Here is an 18,361-nt window from a genome sequence, read left to right as displayed (position 1 = left end):
ACCCCTTGCGGGTTAACGTCATAGCTTCCCGGGTAGAAGAAAACCAGCAACATGGTATGAGTTCCTTTGTGCAGGAGTCGATGAATGGGGGAGATATACCTGTTCAGGGTGCAATTCGCGGATATCCAAACGGGTTGCAAGGGTTAAGGTGCAAAAGCAACAAGTAAGGCAAGGCGCCATAGTCCAGTATAGTTAAGCAGTAATAATCTGAGGGATATGGCAATAAGGCTGGTAGGCAGTGAATGTGGATTAACATGATGGTCAGTTATTCCCCTGCTCTGCCAGCTATACCGCGGTGTTCCAGCCTGGTTATAACTTCCTCAGGCTCTCTTTAAAAAATTGGACCCGGTTATCTCCTTCAACTCTGGGACAAGCTAGGAACTGTTGGAGTATTTGATATGTTGGGCGTGGAGTCACCTTTTAGCTTCCATGAAACTCTGGTGACGTTGCTGGACCTCCGCTTAGAAATCGGGAAAGATGGCCACTTAATATTTCCAAGAGGATTGTTACCCTTCTCTCTGGCTAGTCTCAGAGCTGCATCCCAGTCCTTGTAATCAAGGAACTTGGCGATGAACTGTAGAGGGGAGCTCCCTGGGGACGAGGCCTAGCAGGCATTCGATGGGCTCTCTCCACTGCCAGAGTGGGAGAGAAGGCCCCTCTGCCATAGGTAGTAACGAGTAGCTGCTCAAGAAACGTGGTTGGGTCCTTGCCTTCCGCACCCTCAGGGAGCCTGATAAAGCAGAGTTTACACCCCCGGAGCCTGTTCTCCATATCTTGTTTGGTTAGCAACTGATTGATCTGAAGTTGCATGCAATCAGACCCTGTTTGCAGTGGCAGAATGGCATCCTCCACGTCGCTCAGACGTGTGTCTGCTGAGTTTCTGGAAATCTTGGCGGATAAGTGATATATCCGCCTTAACCTCTTCAATTTGAGCGGTCTGTGAGTTCCAGCAGAATGTGATTGCTTCTAAGAGTTTGTCAGTGACTCGTCTGGCCGGGTCCTTTCCCTCGTCTGCTGCGCCGCCAGTTTGTTTCAGTTTAGCCATGGCAGCTTTTTTGTGCTTTCGACTGAGACTTAAGGAGACAAGTCGGGAGAGATCCTCCCCAGGTGAGTTTAGCTCAAACTGGGTATTGTAGGGTCGCAGGATAAGGTAGATTTCAGGAGTATTGTGCAGAGCTCTGTGCAAGTGCATCCTACTCCATGCTGTGTCAGGCCACGTCCCCTCGGTGTTGGGTTTCTAAATGTAAAAAATTGCTTTAAGGGGTTATAGGATAGATATTTGTGAGTGTGGCTTTGGCGAGAGCGTGCGAAGAATAGCATGTTCGCATTTGATTACGCGAGGGGGAGTATGTCGGGATGAGGTAACTTGTGGAGGTATAAAGACTAAGAGGGACCTTAAAGGGTAGGTGATTGTGGGGGGAGGGGTTTGACTGGGGGAGGGGGGCTAGGGGAGAAAGTAGGGTTCAGGAGTTTCTGTGTGAGAGGGATAAGGGGGGGGGGGGTGAGAGGGGTACATGTCTCATAGGAACCCATGTTAAATTTCTGCAAAAAGCATGAATCCACCTTGAAATTTCATCAGGCTACATTCTGTGAAATCACAGGATGATATCCTAAACAGATTACCAATAATGCATTACTTCTTGCTATCAGCCCCATAAAATGGAGATAAAAGCCTTTTCTATCAGGAAACCTTTAATAAACCATGTTGTCACCAATTATTTATTTTATTTTTTTAAGACGCCTTTCAATTTTGTCATCTCTCAGGAGATAAATCATGAAATAAATGTTAAATTCTGCATACATTTACCATCTTCAGTTTACATATGTATGTCAGATATTCAGTCATTTGCTAGCCAAAGCTGCCTCCTCAGGATCAGAGTGCATTACGATTGTTTCGCTCTCTGAAATCTATTGGTAGCTAAATGCCTGTCTAAAGCAAGGTGTTGGGGACCAGATTTTGTCTGCAAGGTATATTCTTCAGATTCTTCCTGATAAGAAATTTTATCTGGCAATCTGTTTATTTCACCTTCCCTGAAATCATTGACTGCCCTCTGGAAATCTGTGAGAAATGTGGGTCAATGTCAAGAATCAATAAGTGTGTTTTTTGTTTTTATTATTTCTTTTTTATTTATTTTTTGTTGTTGTCATGATTAAAGCTTATTTTGCCATTTTGGTAGATATGTTTGGATCACAGCTCACTGGATGTTTCAGAGTGCTTGGACAAAATGTCTGATTTTGAGTACAGACTACAGGAGAAACGGGAGGACGGTGATATTCGTGTTGAGGATATTTTACAATTTCAGACAACTGATTCTTCAGAGCTACATGAACAGGTATTCATTTTGATTGTTGCCATGAATAATAAGTCGCATATCTTACAGGTATTATTCACATGATGGGATACTTTAAAGTTTGTTATTAGCAGTAATAGTATTAAATATTGGATCTTAATCTAGAATATATGTTGTACTCAAAGTATAGGGTCTGCCATTGCTGATCTTTAGTTCCTGAAATTACTTCCTTTGCTAGCTTTCTAAACCAGCGGAATTGGTTGCTTTTTAGTTTTTGGTCAGCTTACATGTTCCAGGTAAAAAAAACAAGAATTATCAGGCAAAAAACATTTTTAAAAAGAGAACAGTAATGTCAGCCTCTGTATGTATAATATATATATATATATTTATATATTTACTTTTAATGTTGTAATATTAAATGGACTTCCAAGGCTAGGCCTCGTTCAAACTGGCAATAACGTACATGCGTTTAACATTTATAAAAGCATGTAATGATTTTAACTGGTATAATTCATGTTTTGTGTGTTACCTCTGTTTTACGGTGCATTCAGTTAACCACTTGCTGACCGCCTAACGCACATATACGGCGGCAGAATGGCACGGGCAGGCAGAATCACGTACCCGTACGTGATCTGCCTCCCGCGGGCGGGGAGTCCGATCGGACCCCCCCCCCAGTGCCAGCGGTGGTCGGCATTTGACTGGGAGCGTCGGGAGGCGAGGGGGAGACCATCCGATCGTGGCCCCCCCCTCGCGATCGCTCCCAGCCAATCGGAATCCTCCCCTGCCTGTGTGTAGTTTCACACAGGCAGAGGATGTGATGTCATCTCTCCTCGGCTCGGCAGTTTCCGTTCCAGCGCAGAGGAGAGAAGACATGTAAGTGCACAACACACACACAGTAGAACATGCCAGGCATACTTTACACCCCCGATCACCCCCCCCTGTCACAAACTGACAGCAAGCAGTATTTTTTTTTTTTTTTTTATTTGATTACTGCATGGTGTCAGTTTGTGACAGTTACAGTGTTAGGGCAGTGAGTATTACCCCCCTTTATGTCTAGGATACCCCCCTAATAAAGTTTTAACCCCTTGATCACCCCCTGTCACCAGTGTCACTAAGCGATCATTTTTCTGATCGCTGTATTAGTGTCGCTGGTGACGCTAGTTAGGGAGGTAAATATTTAGGTTTATAGCGACAGGGACCCCCATATACTATCTAATAAATGTTTTAACCCCTTGATTGCCCCCTAGTTAACCCTTTCACCACTGATCACCGTATAACCGTTACGGGTGACGCTGGTTAGTTCGTTTATTTTTTATAGTGTCAGGGCACCCGCCGTTTATTACCGAATAAAGGTTTAGCCCCCTGATCGCCCGGCGGTGATATGCGTCGCCCCAGGCAGCGTCAGATTAGCGCCAGTACCGCTAACACCCACGCACGCAGCATACACCTCCCTTAGTGGTATAGTATCTGAACGGATCAATATCTGATCCGATCAGATCTATACTAGCGTCCCCAGCAGTTTAGGGTTCCCAAACACGCAGTGTTAGCGGGATCAGCCCAGATACCTGCTAGCACCTGCGTTTTGCCCCTCCGCCCTGCCCAGCCCACCCAAGTGCAGTATCGATCGATCACTGTCACTTACAAAACACTAAACGCATAACTGCAGCGTTCGCAGAGTCAGGCCTGATCCCTGCGATCGCTAACAGTTTTTTTGGTAGCGATTTGGTGAACTGGCAAGCACCAGCCCCAGGCAGCGTCAGGTTAGCGCCAGTACCGCTAACACCCACGCACGCACCGTACACCTCCCTTAGTGGTATAGTGTCTGATCGGATCAATATCTGATCAGATCTATACTAGCGTCCCCAGCAGTTTAGGGTTCCCACAAACGCAGTGTTAGCGGGATCAGCCCAGATACCTGCTAGCACCTGCGTTTTGCCCCTCCGCCCGACCCAGCCCAGCCCACCCAAGTGCAGTATCGATCGATCACTGACACTTACAAAACACTAAACGCATAACTGCAGCGTTCGCAGAGTCAGGCCTGATCCCTGCGATCGCTAACAGTTTTTTTTTTTGTAGCGTTTTGGTGAACTGGCAAGCACCAGCGGCCTAGTACACCCCGGTCGTAGTCAAACCAGCACTGCAGTAACACTTGGTGACGTGGCGAGTCCCATAAGTGCAGTTCAAGCTGGTGAGGTGGCAAGCACAAGTAGTGTCCCGCTGCCACCAAAAAGACAAACACAGGCCCGTCGTGCCCATAGTGCCCTTCCTGCTGCATTCGCCAATCCTAATTGGGAACCCACCGCTTCTGCAGCGCCCGTACTTCCCCCATTCACATCCCCAACCAAATGCAGTCGGCTGCATGAGAGGCATTTTCTTTATGTCCTCCCGAGTACCCCTACCCAGCGAACCCCCCCAAAAAAGATGTCGTGTCTGCAGCAAGCGCGGAAATAGGCGTGACACCCGCTATTATTGTCCCTCCTGTCCTGACAATCCTGGTCTTTGCATTGGTGAATGTTTTGAACGCTACCATTCACTAGTTGAGTATTAGCGTAGGGTACAGCATTGCACAGACTAGGCACACTTTCACAGGGTCTCCCAAGATGCCATCGCATTTTGAGAGACCCGAACCTGGAACCGGTTACAGTTATAAAAGTTAGTTACAAAAAAAAGTGTAAAAAAAAAAAAAAAAACACATACAAAAATATAAAATAAAAAAAAAATAGTTGTCGTTTTATTGTTCTCTCTCTCTATTCTCTCTCTCTTGTTCTGCTCTTTTTTACTGTATTCTATTCTGCAATGTTTTATTTTTATTATGTTTTATCATGTTTGTTTTTCAGGTATGCAATTTTTTTATACCTTACCGTTTACTGTGCTTTGTTAACCATTCTTTTGTCTTCAGGTACGCCATTCACGACTTTGAGTGGTTATACCAGAATGATGCCTGCAGGTTTAGGTATCATCTTGGTATCATTCTTTTCAGCCAGCGATCGGCTTTCATGTAAAAGCAATCCTAGCAGCTAATTAGCCTCTAGACTGCTTTTACAAGCAGTGGGAGGGAATGCCCCCCCCCCCCCCCCAACGTCTTCCGTGTTTTTCTCTGGCTCTCCTGTCTCAACAGGGAACCTGAGAATGCAGCCGGTGATTCAGCCAGCTGACCATAGAGCTGATCAGAGACCAGAGTGGCTCCAAACATCTCTATGGCCTAAGAAACCGGAAGCTACGAGCATTTTATGACTTAGATTTCGCCGGATGTAAACAGCGCCATTGGGAAATTGGGAAAGCATTTTATCACACCGATCTTGGTGTGGTCAGATGCTTTGAGGGCAGAGGAGAAATCTAGGGTCTAATAGACCCCAATTTTTGCAAAAAAGAGTACCTGTCACTACCTATTGCTATGATAGGGGATATTTACATTCCCTGAGATAACAATAAAAATGATTTAAAAAAAAAAAAAATGAAAGGAACAGTTTAAAAATAAGATAAAAAAATAATAATAATAATAAAGAAAAAAAAAAAAAAAAAAAAAAAAGCACCCCTGTCCCCCCTGCTCTCGCGCTAAGGCGAACACAAGCGTCGGTCTGGCGTCAAATGTAAACAGCAATTGCACCATGCATGTGAGGTATCACCGCGAACGTCAGATCGAGGGCAGTAATTTTAGCAGTAGACCTCCTCTGTAAATCTAAAGTGGTAACCTGTAAAGGCTTTTAAAAATGTATTTAGTTTGTCGCCACTGCACGTTTGTGCGCAATTGTAAAGCATGTCATGTTTGGTATCCATGTACTCGGCCTAAGATCATCTTTTTTATTTCATCAAACATTTGGGCAATATAGTGTGTTTTAGTGCATTAAAATTTAAAAAAGTGTGTTTTTCCCCAAAAAATGCGTTTGAAAAATCGCTGCGCAAATACTGTGTAAAAAAAAAAAAAAATGAAACACCCACCATTTTAATCTGTAGGGCATTTGCTTTAAAAAAATATATAATGTTTGGGGGTTCAAAGTAATTTTCTTGCAAAAAAAATATATTTTTTTATGTAATCAAAAAGTGTCAGAAAGGGCTTTGTCTTCAAGTGGTTAGAAGAGTGGGTGATGTGTGACATAAGCTTCTAGATGTTGTGCATAAAATGCCAGGACAGTTCAAAACCCCCCCAAATGACCCCATTTTGGAAAGTAGACACCCCAAGCTATTTGCTGAAAAGGCATGCCGAGTCCATGGAAATATATGGAATATTTTATATTGTGACACAAGTTGCGGGAAAGAGACAATTTTTTATTTTTTTTATTTTTTTTTGCACTAAATGATATATTGCTCAAACATGCCATGGGAATATGTGAAATTACACCCCAAAATACATTCTGTTGCTTCTCCTGAGTACGGGGATACCACATGTGTGAGACTTTTTGGGAGCCTAGCCGCGCACGGGACCCCGAAAACCAAGCACCGCCTTCAGGCTTTCTAAGGCCGTAAATTTTTGATTTCACTCTTCACTGCCTATCACAGTTTCGGAGGCCATGGAATGCCCAGGTGGCAAAAAACCCCCCCAAATGACCCCATTTTGGAAAGTAGACACCCCAAGCTATTTGATGAGAGGTATAGTGAGTATTTTGCAGACCTCACTTTTTGTCACAAAGTTTTGAAAATTGAAAAAAGAAAAAAAAAATTTTTTTTTCTCGTCTTTCTTTATTTTCAAAAACAAATGAGAGCTGCAAAATACTCACCATGCCTCTCAGCAAATAGCTTGGGGTGTCTACTTTCCAAAATGGGGTCACTTGGGGGGGTTTTTTGCCACCTGGGCATTCCATGGCCTCCGAAACTGTGATAGGCAGTGAAGAGTGAAATCAAAAATTTACGGCCTTAGAAAGCCTGAAGGCGGTGCTTGGTTTTCGGGGTCCCGTGCGCGGCTAGGCTCCCAAAAAGTCTCACACATGTGGTATCCCCGTACTCAGGAGAAGCAGCTAAATGTATTTTGGGGTGCAATTCCACATATGCCCATGGCCTGTGTGAGCAATATATCATTTAGTGACAACTTTTTGTAATTTTTTTTTTTTTTTTTTTTTGTCATTATTCAATCACTTGGGACAAAAAAAATGAATATTCAATGGGCTCAACATGCCTCTCAGCAAATTCCTTGGGGTGTATACTTTCCAAAATGGGGTCATTTGTGGGGGTTTTGTACTGCCCTGCCATTTTAGCACCTCAAGAAACGACATAGGCAGTCATAAATTAAAGGCTGTGTAAATTCCAGAAAATGTACCCTAGTTTGTAGGCGCTATAACTTTTGCGCAAACCAATAAATATACACTTATTGACATTTTTTCTACCAAAGACATGTGGCCGAATACATTTTGGCCTAAATGTATGACTAAAATTGAGTTTATTGGATTTTTTTTAGAACAAAAAGTAGAAAATATCATTTTTTTTCAAAATTTTCGGTCTTTTTCCGTGTATAGCGCAAAAAATAAAAACGGCAGAGGTGATCAAATACCATCAAAAGAAAGCTCTATTTGTGGGAAGAAAAGGACGCAAATTTCGTTTGGGTACAGCATTGCATGACCGCGCAATTAGCAGTTAAAGCGACGCAGTGCCAAATTGTAAAAAGTGCTCTGGTCAGGAAGGGGGTAAAACCTTCCGGGGCTGAAGTGGTTAATGAAAATAGAATTCTGTGTATACAGGGAAGATTGAAAAATCTAAACACAAGCACATTTAAATATAGCGTAAAAGGCCAAAAGCACTTTTCCCTCCTACAATGGACAAAAGTTAGAACCTCTGCCATGTTTGCTTTGCTTTTTGTTCCTATTGGGAGGTTGGAAAAGTTGAGTATAACCCTTCCTACTCTTGCAAACAAATATGGCTAGACTTCCACTTCAAATGTTTAGGTGAAAGGTAAATTTTTAAACCTGAACTAGATATAAATGACAAAAATCAGTGCAGCTCTGTGATGATGAATACATTCTTTTAATGTATTTTTAAATGAAAATTGTGTAGATACTTGGATTTGGCCTGGTATCTCTTCTTCCTGTCCCTGTTAAGTAGAACTGGAGTTTGAGAGGGAGAAGCAGTGCTGACAGCAAGAGCAAGCAGAGAGATTAGCTCATCGCTGTGCTGCTTCTCATTTTACTGTTCAGTCATAGGCTGGTGTGGCTCCAGGATGTCCTGGACTCCCAGGTAGAGGGTGGAATTATACTGGCCTTCAGACTCTAGTTGCAGAAACTGTACTGAAGGTGAATATTTCAACAAAAGATAGTTTTGTTATTTTATCTTGATGGTCTATTGATTTTGTTTTGTTTTTTTTTAATGTGTTTTTTTTTTTTTTTTTTTTTTTTTACTGTACAAAACTTGCATACACATCATTTTCCCCACCTCTCCTCCCCTTCCAACTGTCCTGAAACCTGAACAAAAGAACAGCAGGTAACAGTTTAGTAGGGTTTCATCTACTCTACAACAGTATGAACATTATCACATTGTAAATCTCTGACTGATAATAAAGTGGTCACAGGGCTATGTATTTGTAAAGCTTTACCGATAATTCCTGAGTCTCAAAGTAACTTGGGAAATTGGATCAACATGCATATGAGTGTTTAATGTTTTGGTATTTGGCTCTCTTGGTCAGCCAGAATCCTTATCTGGATGTAATCTCACATATCTCTCAATGCAGAAGTCTATTTAGAATCAATTAAATTTGTTGCCAAGCCCAAAGTCCCTAACAAGTTACCCCATAGGGTTACAAGTTCTTTGGGCATTCCTATGTTGATATATCAATTTCTCTTGTAGCAGATTAACTGATTTTTTTTTTTTTTTTTCTTTCTCTTTATCTGATACTTGGGAGGAAAGGGAGAGACCAACTTTTGTGTTATTATCTTACTAGAAATAAACAACAATCTGAAAATATCGGTATAATTATGTAGAAATAGTATTCTCCTTTGATTCTAGAATGCAGATTCTTATGTCTGCAGATATTTTGTAAAGATGTATTAATGTTGTCAAGAGCTAGCCACCAGTATCTAAATAGTTTTGTCTTAGATTCACATTTCCACAGCATCAGAAGTCGAGTACCTGGCACTGCCTCACACTTGGGGCATTGAGGAATGTCCCATTAAAAAAGATTTTGTGGGGTGTCTGTATATGATTAAATAGTTGTGCTAGTTTTTGAGTTGGAGAAAGCTATACTGCCAGGATGTTGTTTAAAATGTCCACCCAATTAGAGTCTGACAAAGTGCCAACATCCGTCTCCCATCCCCCATCTACACTGGATGGCGAGATTCCACACATTGTTCTGTGGCTATTCATTGTTAGTGGTCTTTGGCTGGAGTTCTGCTTTATGTTGCCTTCTAAGCCATTTTATACCCATATGATTTTTCAAGATATGTATAATAGCTCTTCTTCCCTCTTCTTCTTTGTTCATTCTTCCTCCCTCCAGAAACCATGGGGAAAAAAAAATCTAATGTAACTGCCTATCTTGAGTTGTAAACATATGTTTTATGGTGTGTGTGTGTGTGTGTGTGTGTGTGTGTGTGTGTGTGTGTGTGTGTGTGTGTAAAGGCAAAATTTTTTTATTTTAGATTTTCAATAGAGAGGGGGAAGTTAGACCCTCTGTCAGATTTTTATTGCTGTCTATGTGCCTCCTGGGGAGATTCAACAATTTTTCTGTCCTGCTAAACACTCGCTGAAACGTAAGATGGAATCCTAAATTTATGAGTTGCAATGAGAGCAAGAGGTGAGGGGAAAATATTCCAATGGGGAAGGTTTTTAGGTGACAGCTTTCTATGGGGGAAATTCTGTCATGGACCCCCGTCCTCAACACGATTATGTCCGCCGTATAGGCTTCTTTGCCCAGCACTATCCAAAACCCCTTAGCCCACCCAGTCAGTTGTCAAGACATTAGTGTAGGGTGGAAAAAAATAAAACCGTCTGTCTGTTCAAACACGGGCACAAAGATCTACACTCCAGGGACAATCCCCCTTCTTTGCATAATGACACAGGGCGGCGTAAAGGGAATCCAGGGAAACAAATACGTAGACTAGATGGAACTGGTACTGTCACAAATTCCCCTTGCGTTAGGGAGATTTTCTCACTTTTTGTTACGTCTCAAGTACAGGAAGTAAAAGGGCACACAGCAAAAAAAAAAAAAACGCACAACTTAATAGGGGTTTTATCCCACTTTCACTCTATTCGAACTAAAAAGAAAAGATTTAGCTTTACATACGCTTTAATCCATTTCTCTACTGCATCAAAGAGATGCATATTTACTGAATCCTTTTGCTTCCCAACATGCCATTTGAAAACACTTGTCATGAAAGAAATACATATGTGGGCTTCTGTTGCTGGCATGTCAGTGGTCTAGCTGCTGTGCTGATCAAATTACATCAATACATTTGCCATTACTGATCTGGAACAAGTGTTGATTTATAATTCTGACTTGACTATATTGCATGCTTGTTGTAGATCTGTGACTCATGTTTTAAAGGGCCATACAGCCTGGCAGTGTTTTCAGAAAGTCAGCAATAACAACCTTACATATGTTTGTCATGACAAGCATACTACAAACTACTAGTTTTTAGACTGAATAGGAAACCCATAAGTATAGAAATTTGGGAGCTGCCATGGATGACTTTATTTTATAATAGTGAAAACAGTAGGGCTACCATCCAGTTCTGGCTTCACTACACCTAGTCCATGCCAGGGCCTGCACCTTTTAAAAACCAGTAATCGCTGGTAGTCCCCTCACTTCTATCTACTCTGGCTAATTTTGGTCTGACACATTCCTATTCACTCTCTATGCAATACCGAGCAACTAAAAGTGTGATGTTTGCTCTTAACATTTTGTACTTTGCTGCAGTAGTGATGCTAGGAATTGTATTTTTCAGGACCTTCAGTCTGCTGTCCATGAACGAGATGAGATCATAACACAGCTGTCAAGTAATTTGCAGAAGGCTTTAATGGATCAAAGGGAAATGGAAGACAAGGCCTCATGTCTCTCCAGTCAGATACAGGCAATCCAGCTTCAGCTGCAGGATGTGAGTTTTGCCAATCTAAAACTACATGAACTGGTTATTCTGCATGCTTTCACTTTGCAAAATATGAACACTGATGATACCCTGAGGGGTTAGCAATTGTTAATCCACATGCTTGTGGAAACTGAGTTGCTGAGTAAGTACCCATTCTTGTGCTGAATACTTTGACTGGGCACAACTCCAACTAGGACTTTTTGAAAGAAATTAATTTGTTGGGTTCAACTGCTGCTGAGTTATGTTAGTGGATAAGTGGATCTGAACTAAAAAGTTAAGATGTGGTATCTTTTATTGGGAACATCTAGGGTGCCATTTGTGCCTAAGCAGCAGTTGAATACATTTTAGCTTTTTGTCTTGAATTGTTCTTGAAATTATCAGTGCAATTCTGGCGTGTGAGGGAGTCCAATACACTCCTTTGCCAACAGCCTCATAGCTGTATAGCTACAGTGTGAGATTTGGGGCACTGCTCTTTTCAGGAGATCTGGAATGGGATATCATGATGTCCGCAGCTATCAATCTCCTGCCAGCCCTATCAAATTGGAGCAGAGAAAGCTATAGATGTGACTTTAAAATGTATCTTACAGGGAATACCACAACCAAAAAAAAAATATTAATCAATAGAAAATCTTGCGAGCTACCAATACAATAAACTAAGAATTCAAACAAACATCCCTTATGTGTGATGAAGTGCCTTAATTTCTTTCAGCTGCTAGCACCAGAAACACTCCCATTAACTGTGTTGGAAAAAATAAATTAACTTGTGCCGTGCTGTGTACCTCTGTATTAATACTATTAACAAATGTGCCAATGCGTAAAGTGCAGATGCCAGTGATGATAAATCAAGATAAAGAAACAATAAATGTACTTTGTGTATTACCACTATATGTAACTGTCTCTATTGGAAATCTTAAACAACCAATATGTTACCAAAGTGCAAGTGCTAAATTAAACAGGTACTTACAGTCAGGTCCATAAATATTGGGAAATCAACACAATTCTAAACTTTTTTTGGCTCTATACACCACAACAATGGATTTGAAATGAAACAAACAAGATGTGCTTTAACTGCAGACTTTCAGCTATAATTTGAGGGTATTTACATCCAAATCAGGTGAAGGGTGTAGGAATTACAACAGTTTGCATATGTGCCTCCCACTTTTTAAGGGACCAAAAGTAATGGGACAGATTAACAATCATCCATCAAACTTTCACTTTTTAATATTTGGTTGCAAATCCTTTGCAGTCATCACAGCCTGAAGTCTGGAACGCATAGACATCACCAGACGCTGGGTTTCATCCCTGGGGATGCTCTGCCAGGCCTCTACTGCAACTGTCTTCAGTTCCTGCTGGGTTCTTGGGGCATTTTCCCTTCAGTTTTGTCTTCAGCAAGTGAAATGCATGCTCAATCGGATTCAGGTCAGGTGATTGACTTGACCATTGCATAATATTCCACTTCTTTCTCTTAAACTCTTTGGTTGCTTTCGCAGTATGCTTCCGGTCATTGTCCATCTGCACTGTGAAGCGCCGTCCAATGAGTTCTGAAGCATTTTGCTGAAAATGAGCAGATATTGCCAGAAACACTTCAGAATTCATCCTGCTGCTTTTGTCAGCAGTCACATCATCAATAAATACAAGAGAACACTTCCATTGGGAGCCATACATGCCCACGCCATGACACTACCACCACCATGCTTCACTGATGAGGTGGTATGCTTTGGATCATGAGCAGTTCCTTTCCTTCTCCATACTCTTATCTTCCCATCACTCTGGTACAAGTTGATCTTAGTCTCATCTGTCCATAGGATGTTGTTCCAGAACTGAAGGCTTTTTTAGATGTTGTTTGGCAAACTGTTGTGACGGGTGTTTTCTTCACCAAGGAAAGAATTCTTCGGTCATCCACCACAGTTGTTTTCTGCGGTCTTCCGGGTCTTTTGGTGTTGCTGAGCTCACCGGTGCGTTCTTTTTAAGGATGTTCCAAACAGTTGATTTGGCCACACCTAATGTTTTTGCTATCTCTCTGATGGGTTTGTTTTGTTTTTTCAGCGTAATGATGGCTTGCTTCTCTGATAGTGACAGCTCTTTGGATCTCATATTGAGAGTTGACGGTAACAGATTCCAAATGCAAATGGAACGCTTGAAATGAAGTCTGGACCTTTTATCTGCTCCTTGTAAATGGGATAATGGGGGAATAACACACACACCTGGCCATGGAACAGCTGAGCAGCCAATTGTCCCATTACTTTTGGTCCCTTAAAAAGTGGGAGGCACATATACAAACTGTTTTAATTCCTACATCGTTCACCTGATTTGGATGTAAATACCCTCAAATTAAAGCTCAAAGTCTGCAGTTAAAGCACATCTTGTTCGTTTAATTTCAAATCCATTGTGGTGGTGTATAGAGCCAAAAAGATTAGAATTGTGTCGATGTCCCAGTATAAACTATAAATAAGTGAATATAACTAGTGCAGATGATGATACATTCCAAATAAATTTGGTATAATATCCAGTGCTCCAAAACGAAATCCACAGTAACTTGTGACAGTACTTCACAGATGGAAGTTTTCAGTGACTTTCAGCGATTCCACACAGTGCTCCTCACCGTGTGTGTGCGCTCACCTCAAAGATTTTGACCGCACACCTAAGTTTGGTCAAAATATGCAGTAGAACCAACACTGGGTTCAGGGTTAGACTCTGGAGCGCACCAGTCCCTTCACTGTGGATGTCCTCGGTGTGTATATTCAAAGAAAGGCTCAATAGTGTGATGACGTTTAAACTCCAGTTTATTAAAACAATTTATAAATCATACTCACATCTTAGAGTTGCTACCAGCGCACCACTCTATACATAGCATGGATACACGAACAGTCCCAATCCAACAGGTGTATTGTTATGCCTCTAATCACCTCGCCGAGAGATCAGCGTCTCGGCTGGCTTCTCCTCCGTCCTGGCCCCTCCCCAAAGCGTATTCGACACAGGGCTTGTCACGTGTCAAATGCGCTCCGACCCGCGCCATTTTGATGTGGGCATATTATACACCTATACTATCTCTCCATCAGCAATTATGCTGCACTAAACAATTTTCTAATATATGAATAGATCTTTTTTACAGGACGGGGAGTAAGACCTAAACAATCCCTATCCAATATGGGGTCATAGTTTTATACACATTACTTGTTCTATCTGAAGAGCACCCCTTAAACAATTTCATAAAAACACAATACATACAAGAGATAGTTTAAACAACTTCATATCCAAATGTATGTGGCATCCCGACCAAAAGAAACCATATTGGATATGGAATTGGAACCCCAAAAAATAAGAGAAAAAATCACACACACACACACACACAATGGGTGTGCTGGACATTAACATATAAGTGTGATTCCTATATGGTCATCCATATACATGGATATACACCCATTAGGGACATGTAAGGCCCCAATGTTGACATCAAGGGCTCCCATCCTAAATAACATGCATATGTTGGCACCTCCTAGATAAATTCAACTAGTTATAGTGTATAGTCCAACCTGAAAGAAAAATACATGCCAGGGTGCACAGAGTGCAAAATAAATACTCAATATAATATCAGTATGCATGCAACGCCCCTGCATAAACCTCAAATGAATCCCCCAATGGAAAGTGACAAAAATCCCTTAGCGGTTACTCAAAAAACATTGGCGGTCAAACTCCTTATTCAACCCTCCCGGGAGCGAGTGAACCCATCTGATGAATCCACCACGATTCCCTTTTACTAATCTCCCTGATGTAATTGCATCCTCTCCAGTGGTGTTTAGGGGCCTCAACTCCCCAGAATTGTAAACCCTCTGGGTTTTTATTATGGTTGTCCCTAAAATGGATGGATAAATGGCGTTTGTCGAAACCTCTCCTAATGTTTCTTACGTGTTCCTCCATCCTGACCTTGAAGCACTCTCTTTGTTCTTCCTGTATAAATTAAATTACATGGACATTTTATGGTGTAAACAACCCCTATCTGTGTCACAAGAGATGAAGTCTCTGATGGTGTAATCCTGGTCATTTTTGGGATTGGTGAAAGATTTCACCTTCCTAATGTTGTTTGGAATTCTTACACAACTGTAGCATCGCCACATCCATGGAAATCTTTGATGTCCCAAAACATCCTTGGGTTCTGGTGGTTCTACCACATTGTTTACTAGCTTATCCCATAAATTGGGGGCCCTTTCTATAAATTATTTGGTTTATCAGTTATCTTAGTTGTGTATCTTGTTTGAGTACCTGACAGTATTTGGAAATAATTTTTTCCACATCTCAGATTATAATTCACAAACCAAATGCTATACATGTACCTGTATCCACGTTATCCACCCTATTCCTGGTATTTTCTAATAAACTTTCTCTGTCAATATCCTGAATCTTTATTCTTTCTTTTTCCAAAAACTCATCCTGATAGCCCTTATCTTTAAACATGCTTTTTAATTTGTCCATCGAAATCAGCAACCCTAGTACAATTTATTTTAATCCTCATATACTAACCTCTCGGGATGTTGACTATCCATGGTTTGTGTTGGCAGCACGTTGTAGGTATGTATGAGTTGTGATCCGTGTCTTTAACATAGGTTTTTATTACCAAACCATGTAGAGTAGTATTTATCTCAATCCAAGAAATGTATTCCAATTTTATGGGCTCTCCTCACACTGTCAGTGTGAGGGGAGGAGCACCGATTACCGATCTCCGTGTTTACATGTAACCGGCTGTGATTGGACACAGCCGATCACTTGGGTAAAGAGCTGCGGCTCTTTACACAGATAAGGGTCCCCTGGGGGTGTGCATTTTGGGAGGCCGTCATATGACGTCCACCCAGGACGAGAGTTGCACCGCCCTGCCATCATTTGACAGCCGGCAGGTGGGAAGTGGCTAAAGATAAGGGCTATCAGGATGAGTTTTTAAAAGAATAAAGATTCGGTATATGGACAGAGAAAGTTTATTAGAAAATACCAGGAATAGGGTGGATAATGTGGATACAGGTACATGTATAGTATTGGATTATAATTTACAAACCAGAGATGTGGAAAAAATGATTTCCAAATACTGGCAGGTACGCAAACAAGATACACAACTAAGAGAATCTCACTGATAAACCACACATAATTTTATAAAAGGGCCCCCAATTTAAGGGATAAGCTAGTACACTATGTGGTAGAACCACCGGAACCCAGACCACGGATGTTTGAGGACATCAAAGGTTTCCATGGATGTTGGGCGATGCTAGAGTTGTGTAAGTGAGTTCTTTACATCATAGAATGTCCATGTAATTGAATGTATATGCAAAGAGAGCGCTTAAGGTCGGGATGGAGGAACACGTAAGAAACATTAGGAGAGGTTTGCGGCCCCTAAACACCACAGGAGAGGATGCAATTACATCAGGGAGATTAGTAAAAGGGAATCGTGGTGGATTCATCAGATGGGTTCACTCGCTCCGGGAGGATTGAATAAGGAGTTTGACCTCCAATGTTCGAGTAACCGCTAAGGGATTTTTGTCACTTTCCATTGGGTGATTCATTTGATGCTTATGCAGGGGCGTAGTATGCATACTGATATTACATTGAGTATTTATTTTGCACTCTGTGCACCCTGGCATATATTTTTCATTCAGGTTGGACTATACACTATAGGTAGTAGAATTTGTCTAGGAGGTGCCAACATATGCATGGTATGTAGGATGGAAGCCCTTGGGGGATGTGTGTGTGTGTGTGTGTGTGTGTGTGTGTGTGTGTGTGTGTGTGTATATACACACACACTTTTTTTGCCCAGGACTAAGATATAGTAGTGGGGGGGGGGGGTAGCATACATCCTGTTAGAGGAATGTAAGCGGCTAGTAGAGTGTCTACCTCAAAGTAGGGGTTTAGGTGTATAGGAATTTTATTTAAAATTTTGTATCATGTGTTTATCATAATTTTAGTTCTTATGATTCATTGTTTATTTGTGATCCCTCAATAAAGATTGCTATATGGGATTATAGGCATTGTTAGGTTTCTGGTAAGAACATACAGTATATGTGTTTTTATTATTTTGGGGCTCTAATTCCATATCCAATATGGTTTCTTTTGGTCTGGATGCCACATATATTAGGATATGGGGTTGTTTAACTATCTCTTGTATGTATTGTGTTTTTATTAAATTGTTTAAAGTGGTTGTATAGTCTTTTTTTTTTTTTTTTTTTTTTTTTTTAACTTTTACCTCCAGGTAAACCTATAATAAGGCTTGCCTGTAGGTAAAAAGAATATCTCCTGAATTCAGCGGCGCATGCGCTCTGGGGATTCTCGGCTGAAAGTCCGGCAAACGCCGGACCTTGCCGGATAGAAGTCTACCACGCGCATGCGTGGGAGTGACGACATCGCGGCTCCGGCCACTCAGTGCCGAAGCCGCAAAACCCGGAAGACACGCCGAGGCAAAATGTCAGCTCCTCTGCGTGGACCGGGTGAGATACTGATGTCTCGTGCTAAGGTTAGGATTTCACAATGAGCTACTATGCGGTGCATAGTAGCTCACTATGCCTTTTTGCCTTACAGGTGTAGGGGGAAAAAAAAAAGTCAGCGGGTTTACTAGCGCTTTAAGTGGAAAAAAAAAAAGTGGTGCTCTTCAGATAGAACAGGTAATGTGTATTAGAGCTGTACGATTAATCGTCAATAATCGTTATCGCAATTTTTTTTTTTTTTTTTATATTTTACAATTTTTTTGAAAAGAATTACTTTAATGAATTTAAAAAAAAAAAAAAAATAGCCAAAAATTTTTTTTGTATAATGTGAAAGATTTTACATTGCGAGAATTGTGAGAGAATCGTGATTTTTATTCTAAGCAAAAAAATCGTGATTCTCATTTTGGCCATCGTGCAGCTCTAATGTGTATAAACTTATGACCCCATATTTGATAGGGATTGTTTGTTTGTCTCTCTCCCCATCCTGTAAACAAGATCTATTCATATTAGAAAATTATTTAGTGCAGCATAATTGCTGGTGGAGAGGTAGTATAGGTGTATAATATGCCCACAACAAAATGATGTGGGTCGGCGCGCATTTGAACTA

At 41.3% G+C, this 18,361-nt stretch overlaps 1 protein-coding gene across 4 annotated transcripts in view; it reads left to right on the top strand.

Moving 5' to 3' along the window:
* Window positions 1–18,361, top strand: part of PCNT (pericentrin) — a 273,910-nt gene that overhangs the window by 55,889 nt on the left and 199,660 nt on the right. For all 4 annotated transcript variants that reach the window (XM_073633695.1, XM_073633698.1, XM_073633694.1 and 1 more), the window contains 2 exons: window positions 2,178–2,333; window positions 11,153–11,302. In XM_073633695.1, the coding sequence (XP_073489796.1) occupies window positions 2,178–2,333; window positions 11,153–11,302 (306 nt within the window). The remainder of the gene's footprint in view (window positions 1–2,177; window positions 2,334–11,152; window positions 11,303–18,361) is intronic.

The sequence above is a fragment of the Aquarana catesbeiana genome, linkage group LG06 (assembly GCF_042186555.1).
Source record: "Aquarana catesbeiana isolate 2022-GZ linkage group LG06, ASM4218655v1, whole genome shotgun sequence".
Taxonomy (NCBI): Eukaryota; Metazoa; Chordata; class Amphibia; order Anura; family Ranidae; genus Aquarana; species Aquarana catesbeiana.
The sequence above is the reverse complement of the archived record's forward strand: the minus strand, read 5'-3'. Positions and strand labels throughout refer to the sequence as shown.